Here is a 13,256-nt window from a genome sequence, read left to right on the forward strand (position 1 = left end):
CACCCATGGTATGATTTGTAAACATCGTAACATCTATATTTTCTGTACTTTGTGCTTACTGATTGTACAGATAAGAAACAGTCATCTGAAAATAGAGGTGGAACCAGAGAGAATGTTAGTTGTTTCTAGATGAATAATAATTCTGTTTGAAGATTGCTTTGAGCCTCCAAATGAACCAAGAACTGTCCTCCAGGTCACCAGCAGAGTAAGCCTCAGTTGAGGCTCACATGAGGTCTTACTGCAACTTTTCTTGTGCTTCATTTACATTAAATTTCAGCAAAATGACAACATAACTATAAACGTTAAAATTCTATGTGAATTTCATACATGCATAAAAAGTGGCAGTATTTCCAAGTATAAATAGGCTTTTCTTTGTTTTATCATTTCCTTTAATTTTTCCTGAATATTTCACTTAGTATCAATAACATGGTTGGTAGTTTTTAAATAAGAACTGACAATTGGAATATCTTATAGGACATTTCAAACTGAAAGTATTCACACAAAAATATCACATTTGATTTCAGAAAAGATAGGTTAGGAGAGAAGTCTCAGAAGTCTTATATTCAGTGAAACCACCCTTCTTAATTAGTTTTAATTTTTATTGAAAAATATTCTGAGTTTCTTAAATGACAAAACTAATTCAAAACAAAATTGAAGCTGTGCTTACTGAATAAAAGTGGATAAGCATTAATGTGTTTAACATTTTTATCATGAGTTTCCTTCAAATAATATACAAGGCATTCAAATTAGTTAAATCCTCAGTACAAGCCTATCATTTATTAGGTCCTTTGAATTAAATGTTCTTAATAAATGGAGTTTTGAAAATTTAAAATAGAAAAGAAAAAAATATTTAAAAGAAAAATTTGAAGTTATTTGAATCCTTGCAGATATATTAATTTAATTCTATATGAATTGGGTATTTTATATGTAGATATTAAAGAGTAGAAAAGTTATTTTACAAATACACATTTTTTTAAATTTGGCAATTATAGAGAAACAAATAGAAATTAAAATGTCTTTAATCCCACCACTCAGAAGTCACCACAGACAATTTAATACCTTTCCCTTAAAAGAAGCATTGTGTCTAATCTAAGTTCTCTTTCAACCTTCATTACGAAATGCCCTCTTTAAACCTTTGTAACACTTGAGCACTTAGAGTTTAATAATTTTCAAATTCACCCTACCAAAGTCCTATTTGTAATTCCCCACACACATTTTATCATTTTGCATGCCTTTGCCCATGTTCCCTCTGCTGAAAATATCTTTCCCTTCCCTTGTCTTCTGGTAAACTTGTGCTTTTCCTTCAGAATCCAGTCTCTGTCACCTTCTCTGAGAAGACTTCTTTGCCCTACTCTTCTTCCCCTATACAGTGACTTACTCCATCCCTTTGTATTTCTGCTTCACCTTATAAATCTGTTATTACTTCTGATCACATTATGTGGTAGTTTTTTATTTGCATGTGTTTCCATGCTAAATTGTGTTTTTTATAAAGGGCACTTTAAAAAATGACATATAAGAGGGGACGTGATAATATGGGTGAATTTTGTCACCACAATGTTGCTCATGTGAAACCTTCATAAGATTGTATATCAGTGATAACTTAGTAAAAAAAAAATACACAAAAATTAAACATATCCGTTGAGCTAGGTTTCTGTAGAGAACAATGACTATTGGTTTAAGTCCTCAAATATCTTGAAACCTAATTGAATATTTATTTAAAATACTCTTTATTTCCTATTTTTAAAAATCTTTGTGTCATGGAAATTTTCAAACATACACAAAAATATTAGTGGAATTATTAAGAATTAGTACAATGAAGTCCCCAAATACTCATTACCCAACTTCAACAGTTACCAGTATCTTGCTAATATTTCATGTGTTTCCCCACTCCACATGCAGCTTTTTAGGGGGGCAGAATATGGGGCAGAGTATCTGGAATATTTTAAAGCAAATCCCAGCATAGAATCATTTCACTCCAAACACAGATAAGGAAATAAGGACTCTTTTACTTTAACATAGTCATAATTCCACTGTGTTAACTAACAAAATTATAATAAATGTTTAAGATTACCTAATACTCAGTCCATACTTAAATTTTCCTTTGTATCTAAAAAATGTCTTCTTGGTTTATTTAGACTGGGGCCCAAACACGGTCTAGACATTGCATTTGATTGTCTTTTAAGCCTTTCGGTCTCCCCTGCCCTTTCTTGTATTATTGTGGACTGGGTCATTTGCTCTGTAGGAATTCTCACCTTTGGATTTGGCTGATTCCAACCTCATGGTGTCACTTAATGCATTCCTCTTTACTTTATATTTCCTGTAATCTGGTAATTAGATCGAGGGGCATGATTATATTAAAAAGTTTTTTTCCTTTTAAAAATTTTGGTGAGGAATTTTCGTAAGGGTTACTGTGTTACACTTCCTTTTGCATCACATCAAAAGATGTATAATGTCTAGTTGTCCCACTTTGAAGTGATATTTGATGAGTGGGTTCAGGTATTCTCATTCATTAACAAGTTCTCCATCAGCTTCTTCCCATTGTCATTGACTTTATTATGTATTTTTTCACATTAAAAAAATTTATAGTCAGCTGTATGTATTTGTAAGCCTGTGAGTTGTCCAGAACTGATTGTGATGGCTACCCAACCACTAATTTCTAAGTACATAGAGTGTCCTAACTTTCTAATGGAAACTTTATAGTTTTTGTTTGTTCAGTGCCTTCACTTACACTCTTAATCCCTTAATGCTCTGATCTGTGTGGAATATGGTATCAGATGAGGTTCCATTTTTATTCTTTTCCAGGTGGTTGGCCACTTGTGCCTGTGTTGTTTTTCCCATTAAATTAATTAGTGCTTTCGTTCTGCATTAAAAACTTACAAGCTTCATTCTGTTTCTGTTTTACTAATTGCTGGTTCCTACACCAATACCATATTTATTTTATTAGAGTGACATGATGGTATGTCTAATAAGGCTAGATTTTCCTTATACATTTTCTTTTTCATTGTTTTTACCTAGTGGATTTAGTAGCCATTGATGATAATTGCCTTCATTTATTATTTTAATAGAGGTTAAGACCTTTGCTTTTAAGAACTTGTTTTTATATATTTTAGCAATATAAGTTATATATGATTCCTACAGTACATCTCTTTGATTTTTAAATGTACATCCTTTAAAATAGCCTGAGTGGACATTTTATGATTCACTTTAAACCACAATAATTATTGCTTCTGTAGTTTATAGATTTTTTAAAATAAATGAGCTTTCTTTTTGCTTCCCCCCCCAAACCACAACAGATAGAAGAAGAGGTACTGACGTTTCAGAATGAATCTACGGAACGAATACAAAGCCTGCTGGAGCGTCGAGCAACACAATTGAACGCTTTCAAGTCTGAAAGCGAAAGACTAGGTTTTAGTAACCTTGCCCCTGACGCATTCAGCCACAGCTCCTCCAGAGCTTCTGATTTGCCTCACAGTCCAACTGGGGGTCCAGGACCTCACTCGGGGCATCCCATAGGTGGCCCACCACAAGCCTGCGGCCATCCAATGCAAGGTGGGTCCCTAGTCATGGAGGTCACCATTCCACGCCAATGCCTTGGGTACCCCGAGGTAGCAGTATGGGAGTTGGCAATGGCCCTCAGGCTCTGAGGCGGACAGCTGCCGGGGGATGGACCGAACAGGGCATGAGCAGAAGCACGAGCGTCACTTCACAAACATCCAGTGGGTCACACATGTCTTACACGTAACTTAATAACTGAGAATGGCAATTCCGCTGAGCTGGCCGCCACTACAGACATCACCCCAGCAGCCTCCTCACTTGGCTAATACCGTGTGGAAGCTGAGTGCATGTGGTATATTTTACTCATTTTTGTAAAGCGTTTTGTTTTGTGTTTACTAATTGGGATGTCATAGTATTTAGCTGTTGGGTTTTGTGTTTTTTGTTTTTAACTTTTGGGGAAATTTTATGAAAAGGGGAATTGGTGTGTATGTGTATTTATCAAATATGCAGACACACACACACACACACATAATGCACGTAGGAAAAAGAAACTGGTTAGATAGGGTATTTTCTGAAAACTGCAAAAACAGAATTCAGCAGTGGCCTGAGTCATCATCACCTTTGGGCAACTCTATCCTAAGAAATTTGTGAAAAGATCTAAAGCCTTTCTCCGTATACCCCACCCAGATTCTTATGAGCCACTCACAGCAGGGAGCATGTGCCAGAACAAGTTATTATGGAAACACCTGTATCCCCTCACCAATGTATTTTGTTTATTAAATAAATGTATTTTGTCTGACTTTTGTTTATTAAATTGGCCTCATTTGAAGTAGGAAAAAAAGTAGAAATCCATGAACACTAAAGGGTTGCATTGACTTTTTCAGAGAGAAGACAACCTAATTCTTTTTCTCAATGCTGCAAGTTTGTCAGGGACTTTTTTTTTTGGTCCATTCAATTGTGCCTTCTTTGAGGCATGGTGAGATTGAGGTGCTTCAGGGGGTCACACGTTTTGTGGGAATTGCTTCACAGCACTGATCTGGGTCATCTTCAGCCCCATCAATACTAGTTGTGAGACCTTAAGCACAGCTTCTCTGACCATGATTCAAAAGAAATAGGAAAACAGGTGGTTTCTGGCTGGAACAAATGAACCAGTGTGAGACTCATCAGCCATATTATGGTTCTCAGAGTGTGTGTGTCTGTGTGTGGGGAGTGTACAGTGGGCAGCCCAGGGCCCAGCCTGAGAGCCTCAGAGATGCCCATCTTGCAGGCCCTTCCCAACTTTGCAATGGAATTAATAACTGGGACGTCTGGCTTTGTAAGAACTGGAGAATAGATTCGGATCAGAAAGTAGATGCCATTTCATCATAGAAGTCTTTAATAGACTCGGAGAACAGGATCTAGCTACTTTGACTGTTTCATTATATTCTAACAGACCAAATTAAGGTCTATTCACAGTCTCAGTCTTTTCATAGGGAACAACTCATGAAATAACTTTCCCAAGGTCATGAGTCAGATGAAGTAGAAACTAGAAGCCACATCTCCAAACTACCTCAGTGCTCTATCCCCCACACAAGTTACTAATTGCCCTCTGGAAAATATCTCTACATAGATACCATTGATAATCAGGGAATTTTGAGCTTGCTGGCAAATTATTAGCCCAGAGCAGGAGGCCAGGTTGTTGATTAAACAGAGCCGCTACTGGTTAATGTTGGGCACAGAGGCTAGATCTACAAAGCAGCACCTAGAGGATGGAGGGTGGACAGGGGGCTCTGCCAGCTCCACAGGTGGGCGAGCATGGCTCAGCACACAGAGCTTCAGAGGACAGACAGAACATTTCTTTCTGGGCATTCAAAAAATAATGACATGCCATCATTGCAGGGAAACTGTAATTTATATATTATTCAGAGGCGAACGAGTTGGAGATTTTTTCTCAGCCACACTAGTGATAAACACTAGGGCAAGGTACTCTCTGATTACACAGGATGACTGAAAGGCTAGAGATGTTTATTTTTTGATGCATTGGTGTCTTTTATTCTTTGTTTTCATGAAATTCCACTTTTCAAACTTTTAGCTCTTCCTGGACACTTTAATGCAAGATTATTGGTTATTTTAAATTACTCTCTCATCACTTTAGCAGAGTTATCTTAATTAAAATCTTTATGTCATCTCCCAACTCCCAGGATCTGGATCAGGTCTGTGATCTGATCTTCAAGCCCATAAACCAACCAGACAATTTTAAACCCACTGAGCTCAACAGCATTATTTTAGTTCACCGGCTCTCAGATGAGAAGAGAACTTATATCTAATCTAGGCCACCTTATTTCCCCACACATGTCCTCCCATGATCTGTGCCAAGTGGCACAGAGAGATGACAAATCTCAAAGCAAGGATCTGGTGATATGTTTTTCATACTACCATCTTTGGCCAACTCACCCTGGAAACCTATGTATAAGTATATAAAATACTATATTTTTGAGAGAGTTAAATTATCACTTAGCAGCCTTAGTGTGGATAAAATGAGAGTTCCTGTGGCGAGGATTCTCACCTGGCGTTGGTTGACTAGCTCACTGCACACCTGTGGGCAATACATGGCTGTTGACTCTATATGAAGAACCCTGCCCAGTGTTCTGGGTGTGACACAGTGGCAGGGCTGCAAGGCTGCAGGAGAGCAGAGCAGAGGCTGGAATGGTGGCAGCACTGAGGACAGAGGCCCAGAGGATGGCTGTGTGGGACGACTATGCAGAGAGGCCCAGAGGACAGCTGTGTGGACAGAGGGGCCCAGAGGATGGCTGTGTGGACAGACAGGCCCAGAGGATGGCTGTGCAGGCTGAGAGGCCCAGAGGCAGAGACCGACTTGCTGCATGCAGACTCACTCTGAGTGAACAGGACTTTAGGGACTGACCTGCCACCTGGGAATAAAGTTGGGAATAACCCTTTCACCCCAAGAACGTATTGCTGTCAATCTCTTTGGTCACATTGAATCCATAGTGAACTTGCCCAGGACTGAAACCCATTGGCAAGACACTTAGGTATCAGAAATCAGAACTCAGCAGAACTCAAAGAAGCCTGCAGAGGCAGCTGTCTGCTTCCTGCATTCTGATTCATTGGTGTAGACAGAGGACCCAGTCTCTACTTCAGAAGTAATGCCTCCTTTAATTACATCACTGGAGTGTTCCCCCTCACCGCCTGGAGGTGTTTATGAGAAATGAGGAGACCAAGAGGTGGCAAATGAGGCCTGAGAGGATCGCTGAAGACTCACTACCTGGAAAACTCCAAGTCAGTGGTACTTTGGGTTTGTCTGTTCCTTGCTTCCTCAAACTTGTAGCTTACTCTGTTCAAGGAGGGACTCACATTCTCTCAGAAAAGTGTAGCTGGGGTTTCTCTAACTGGTGTCATGTGATTTGCTATTAACCAAAGCAGAGCCAATTCAGGTGATTCCTTCACTGCTAGACTAAAGGACATGGTCACCCAAGCCTGCTTGAATAGGAACTGTACTTTCTTGGCCAAAGGGGACTGAAAAAGTAGTGATGCCATCAAGTAATGAGGAGATGAGAAAGAAGCAGCTTCCTGAGATAGCCTGTGAGCCCAAGGGCCACAGAGGAGAAATAGTTGAGGGCTTAGGTGTTAGTGCTGTGGGTCCAAGGGAATTAGTGGAACCTGGACGAGGGCTGTTCTGCTGTTCTGAGAGCTTCAAGACTATACCCGAAAAGGTATATGTCTGTGTACCCACCCCCTGCAAGCTTGCTTTCCTATGAAAAAGGAAAGGAAACCAACCATAATTTCTCCAAAAGATATTATCTTAAAAAATCAGAGTCCCATGGTATCTGGCCTAGAGGCATGATCCAGATTTAGTCCTTAGGGGCCCTTTCAGCAGGGTGGGGAGGGGGGAGGTGAGGGGTGTTAAAACACCACGGGGCTGCTTCCACTTTGCTGGCAGTTCTGCATAATCCTGCGGTCCTGCACATGGGACAGGAGACCCTAATTAATGAAATCCGCACTGCACCAGGTGCTGGGGGAGGGGGGCCGGGTGTCAGACATTCTTCCTCATCAAGCCTTATGCAGAGGCTGTTACCCAGCAGTAGAATGGCTTCTTTGGATTTCATTTTTTTGTTATTTCTCCTGATCAGAAATGGTGAAAGAATGTTAGGTGAGGAATGTGGGGAGGAGGAGCTAGGTAATTTCTCCAGGACAGAATAACCTGCCTAAGACAACTGAGTGTTATTTGCATTTCAATTTAGATTCTTGGATAGTTCATTTTCTTTTCATTTGCTCTATAAGAACAAGGCTAGGTTAAGATTATCCAAACCTCAAACTGTAACCCCAGGAACTCCCCATACCAAGCCTTAGGATATGGCTTTTGGTAAACATCTCGCCTCTTTAAACTGCTTCGTTGTTGTTTGCGAGGCCAGGATGGAGCTTCCTGTCAAAGCAGCTGCCCTCTTTCTCAATGACTAATTTAAATTTCATGGCAAAGCTCTTAGATGTCCAATTGTAGTGTTTAACGGCCTGACCCAAACCGGGGATACTGGTCTATAATTTTCTTTTTTTGTGGTGTCTTTACCTGGTTTTGGTATTAGAGTGATGCTGGCCTCAGAGAAAGAGTTTGGGAGTATTCCCTCCTCTTCTACTTTTTGGAAAACTTTAAGGAGGTTGGGTATTAGGTATTCACTAAATGTTTGATAAAATTCAGCGGTGAAGAGGAGCTTCTCAAGATGGCAGTGTGGGTAGGGTGGTGGAAATCTCCTCCCCAAACCATATATATTTTGAAAATACAGCAAATACAGCTATTCCTAAGAGAGAGCCCAGAAGATACAGTACAACAGCCAGGCTACATCTACATCTACAAGGACTCAGCATCTCATTAAAAGGGTAAGATACAAAGCCATGACCCGGCGGGACCTGAGCACGCACCCCCACCCCAGCTCACCCATGGGAGGAAAAGAGTCAGAGTGGGGAGGGAGTGGAAGCACAGTACTGCTAAATGACCAACCCTAGTAATCTGCGCTGGGAGCACGGCCACATTGCATGGTGTAATGGATATTAGAGAAAAAGAAAAGTAAAATCCGAGACTAAGACTGCAAATAGGTCCCCACAGCCGGCTGCCCTGGGACAAAAGAAAAGCGGGCACTTTAAAAGTCTTAAAGGTGAGCCAGGTGGAGAGGGACAGCTATCAAATGATTTCACTCATCTGGGGAGCATAAGAACAAAGAAAAAAACTGAAGGAACAAAACAGCAGCAAACTCACAGAATCCAAGAATGGACTAACAGTTACCAAAGGGAAAGGGACTGGGGAGGGTGGGTGGGAAGGGAGGGATAAGGGGACAAAGGGGCCTCATGATTAGCACACATAATGGGGGGGTCATGGGGAAGGCAGTATAGCACAGAGAAGACAAGCAGTGATTATATAGCATCTTAATATGCTGGTGGAGAGTGACTGTAATGGGGTATGTGGTGGGAACTTGATAATGGGGGGAATCTAGTAACTACAATGTTGTTCATGTTATTGTATATTAATGATACCAAAAAATTAATTCATTAATTTTTAAAAAATTCTTAAAGGGACAAGGGTTTAACAGGTGGACAAAATCGTCCTGGCACACTCATCCCAGCAGGCTGGGAATTTTAAGGAACTTCAGGTGCCCTAATCCCCTGGGTGGCAATGCAGCTCTGAAGCCCCTCATAGTGATAAGCAGCCTGCCATTCATTACCCCCTGCCAGCACTGCAAGCAAACTGGCTGACCCGCCATTGCTGCAGAGCAGCCGGGGAGCAACCCTGCCCACAGCAACCACACAGTCTTCTCCCAGCAAGCAGCTAACCAGGCCAGACCCAGAGGCTGCCCTTGTGTGCAGCTTCCGGGCACAGACAGCAGAGAGACAGTGCAGAGCTGGAAGGCACAAAGGGGCTTATTCTCACAGCGAGCACGTGCTGCTCACCTGCAACCCCCACAGTGCCCTAAGCCATCCAAAAGGCCCCCTGCCCAGGGCAGCTCAGAGTATTAACCCAGAAGCTTCCCCCTGCACCCTGTTGACTGACACAGGCAGAGGAATCCAGTGCAAAGTCCAGAAGGCATGTAGGGGCTCTGCTCTTGCAGCAAACACATGCAGATTGCCTGCAACTCCTGCCAGTGCCCTAGGCAATCCCGAGGACCACCCTGCCCATGACAGCTCAGGGAATTAAACCAGAGGCTGCTACCTGTGTGCAGGTAACCTGCACAGACAGCAGAGATGGGCAAGGCGATCAGCAAGCAGGAAGGGACTTTGTGCTCTTAGCTGACACACACGCCACATGCCAGCAATCAATTCCATCACCAAGGAAAGGCAGAAGTATGTGATTCAGTCCAAAATCACTCAAACACCAGATAGAGGGTGTGGTGAGAATGAACTAACCAATCTTGCTGAAAAAGAATTCAAAATAAAAGTCATGACCATGCTGATGGAGCTGCAGAGAAATATGCAAGAGCTAAGGGATTAATTCCAGAGGGCAGTAAGAGGAATGAAACAAATAATGGAAGGAATTAAGAGCAGACTGGATGAAGTGGAAGAAACTGTTAATGGAATAGAAATCAGAGAACAGGAATACAGAGAAGCATTACAGACAAGAACAGGGTATTAAAAGCAGCCAGAGAGAGAAAAAGATCACCTACAAAGGAAAACCCATCAGGCTATCATCAAGCTTCTCAACAGAAACCTTACAGGCCAGAAGAGAATGGCATGATATATTTAATGAAACAGAAGGGCCTTGAACCAAGAATACTCTATCCAAAATAATAAATTGGTTATCATCTATTATCTTCCTGTTCAAAGATAGCTTCTATTAGTAACATATTTCCAATCTCTAATTTCTTTTTTTTGGTAACATTAAGTTACAATTACATGAGGAACATTATCTTACTAGACTCCCACCCACCAAGTCCCCTCCTATACCCCATTACATTCACTGTCCATAAGCATAGTAAGATGCTGTAGAATCCCTACTTGTCTTCTCTATGTTGTAGAGCCCTCTCCATGATCCCGCTACATTATGAATGCTCATAGTAATGCCCCCACCCCCGGCTTTTTTTCCCCTCATCCCTCCCTTCCCACCCATCCTCCCCAGTCCCTTTCCTTTTGGTAACAGTCCATTCTTGGGTTCTGTGAGTCTGCTGCTCTTTTGTTCCTTCAGTGTTTTCTTTGTTCCTATACTCCACAGATGAGTGAAATCATTTAATACTTATCTTTTTCTGCCTGGCTTATTTCAATGAGCATAACACCCTCTAGCTCCATCCATGCTGTTGCAAATGGTAGGATTTGTTTTCTTCTTATGGTTGAATAATATCAAATTGTGTCTATGTACCACATCTTCTTTATCCATTCATCTACTGTTGGACACATAGGTTGCTTCCATTTCTTGGCTATTGTAAGTAGTGCTGTGATAAACATAGAGGTGCATATGTCTTTTTAAAACTGGGCTCCTGCATTCTTAGGGTAAATTTCTAGGAGTGGAACGCCTAGGTCAAATGGCATTTCTATTTTGAGTTTTTTGTGGAATCTCCATACTGCTTTCCACAATGGTTGAACTAATTTACATACCCACGAGCAGCGTAGGATAGTTCCACTTTCTCCACATCCATGCCAACATTTGTTGTTTGTCTTTTGGATGGTAGCGATCCTTACTGGTGTGAGGTGATATGTCATTGTGGTTTTAATTTGCATTTCTCTCATGACTAGGGATGTGGAGCATATTTTCATGTGCCTGTTGGCCATCTGAATTTCTTCTTTGGAGAAGTGTCTATTCAGATCCTGTGCCCATTTTTTCATTGGATTATTTGCTTTTTGTTTGTTGAGATGCATGAGCTCATTATATATTTTGGATGTCAACCCTTTATCAGATCTGTCATTTACGAATATATTCTCCCATACTGTAGGATGCCTTTTTATTCTATTGATGGTGCCCTTTGCTGTACAGAAGCTTTTCAGCTTGATATAGTCCCCCTTGTTCATTTTTGCTTTTGTTTCCCTTGCCCAGGGAGATATTGTCATGAAGAAGTTGCTCATGTTTATATCCAAGAGATTTTTCCCTATGTTCTTTTCTAAGAGTTTTATGGTTTTATGACTTACATTCAGGTCTTTGATCCATTTTGAATTTACGTTTGTGTATGGGGTTAGACAATGATCCAGTTTTATTCTCTTACATGTAGCTGTCCTGTTGGTGGTAGCCAACACCAACTGTTGAAGAGGCTGTCATTTCCCTATTGTATGTCCATGGCTCCTTTATTGTATACTAATTGACCATATATGCTTGGATAAATATCTGGACTCCCTATTCTGTTCCACTGGTCTGGGGGTCGGTTCTTGTGCCCATACCAAATTATCTTGATTACTGTGGCTTTGTAGTAGAGCTTGAAGTTGGAAGCGAGATACCCCCGCTTTATTCTTCCTTCTCAGGATTGCTTTGGCTATTCATGGTCTTTTGTTGTTCCATATGAATTTGTGAACTATTTGTTCCAGTTTGTTGAAGAATGCTGTTGGTATTTTGATAGGGATTGCATTCAATCTGTAGATTGCTTTAGGCAGGGTGGCTGTTTTGACAATAATAATTCTTCCTAGCCAAGAGCATGGGATTATTTTCCATTTGTTAGTGTCCTCTTTAATTCCTCTTAAGAGTGTCTTGTAGTTTTCAAGGTATAGGTCTTTCACTTCCTTGGTTAGGTTTATTCCTAGGTATTTTATTCTTTTTGATGCAATTGTGAATGGAATTGTTTTCCTGATTTCTCTTTCTGCTAGTTCATCGTTAGTGTATAGGAATGCGACAGATTTCTGTGTACTAATTTTGTACCCTTCAACTTTGCTGAATTCAGATATTAGTTCTAGTAGTTTTGGAGTGGATTCCTTAGGGTTTTTTATGTACAATGTCATGTTGTATGCAAATAGTGACAGTTTCACTTCTTCTTTACCGATCTGGATGCCTTTTATTTCCCTGTGTTGTCTGATTGCTGTGGCTAGGACCTCCAGTACTATGTTGAATAACTGGGGAGAGTGGGCATCCCTATCTTGTTCCCAATCTTAGGTGAAAAGCTTTCAGCTTCCTGCTGTTAAGTATGATGTTGACTGTGGTTTTGTCATATATGGGCTTTATTATGTTGAGGTACTTTCCCTCTATACCCATTTTGTTTAGAGTTTTTTCTGAATGGATGTTGAATTTTGTCGAATGCTTTTTCTAGCATCTATGGAGATGATCATGTGGTTTTTGTCCTTTTGTTGATGTGGTTGATGATGTTGATGCATTTTTGAATGTTGTACCAATGCTGCATCCCTGAGATGAATCCCACTTGACCATGGTGTATGATCCTCTCTATGTATTTTTTAATTCAATTTGTTAATATTTTGTTGAGTATTTTTGCACCTATGTTCATCAGGGATATTGGTCTGTAATTTTCTTTTTTGGAGGGGTATTTGTATGGTTTTGGTAGTAGAGTGATGCTGGCTTCATAGAATGGGTTTGGAAGTATTCCCTCCTCTTCTATTTTTTAAAAAAGTTTAAGGAGAATGGGTATTATGTCTTCTCTAAATGTCTGATAAAATTCAACGGTGTATTCATCTGGCCTGGGAGTTTTGTCACGATGGACACCACATGCTTTAACTATGGTATATATGTGGTATATATATGAAGCCTTTACAATTCAAGCAATTGAAAAATATCAAGCAATTCAAGACTTGAAAGATCAATGTGAAGTGATAAAAGATACAAATATCAACAAATGTTCCTTATGTCTGTGTGTATA

General features: G+C 40.5%; 1 protein-coding gene across 1 annotated transcript in view; it reads left to right on the forward strand.

Moving 5' to 3' along the window:
- The window catches only part of LOC130683238 (serine/threonine-protein kinase TAO1-like), a 57,935-nt gene extending 53,547 nt beyond the window's left edge, over window positions 1-4,388 (forward strand). Inside the window, 2 exon segments of the mRNA XM_057499499.1 lie at window positions 3,294-3,554; window positions 3,557-4,388. Coding sequence (XP_057355482.1) covers window positions 3,294-3,554; window positions 3,557-3,742 — 447 coding nt within the window. The 3' untranslated portion in view covers window positions 3,743-4,388.
- The last annotated feature ends 8,868 nt before the right edge of the window (window positions 4,389-13,256 follow it).

Source organism: Manis pentadactyla, chromosome 4 (assembly GCF_030020395.1).
Source record: "Manis pentadactyla isolate mManPen7 chromosome 4, mManPen7.hap1, whole genome shotgun sequence".
NCBI lineage: Eukaryota > Metazoa > Chordata > Mammalia > Pholidota > Manidae > Manis > Manis pentadactyla.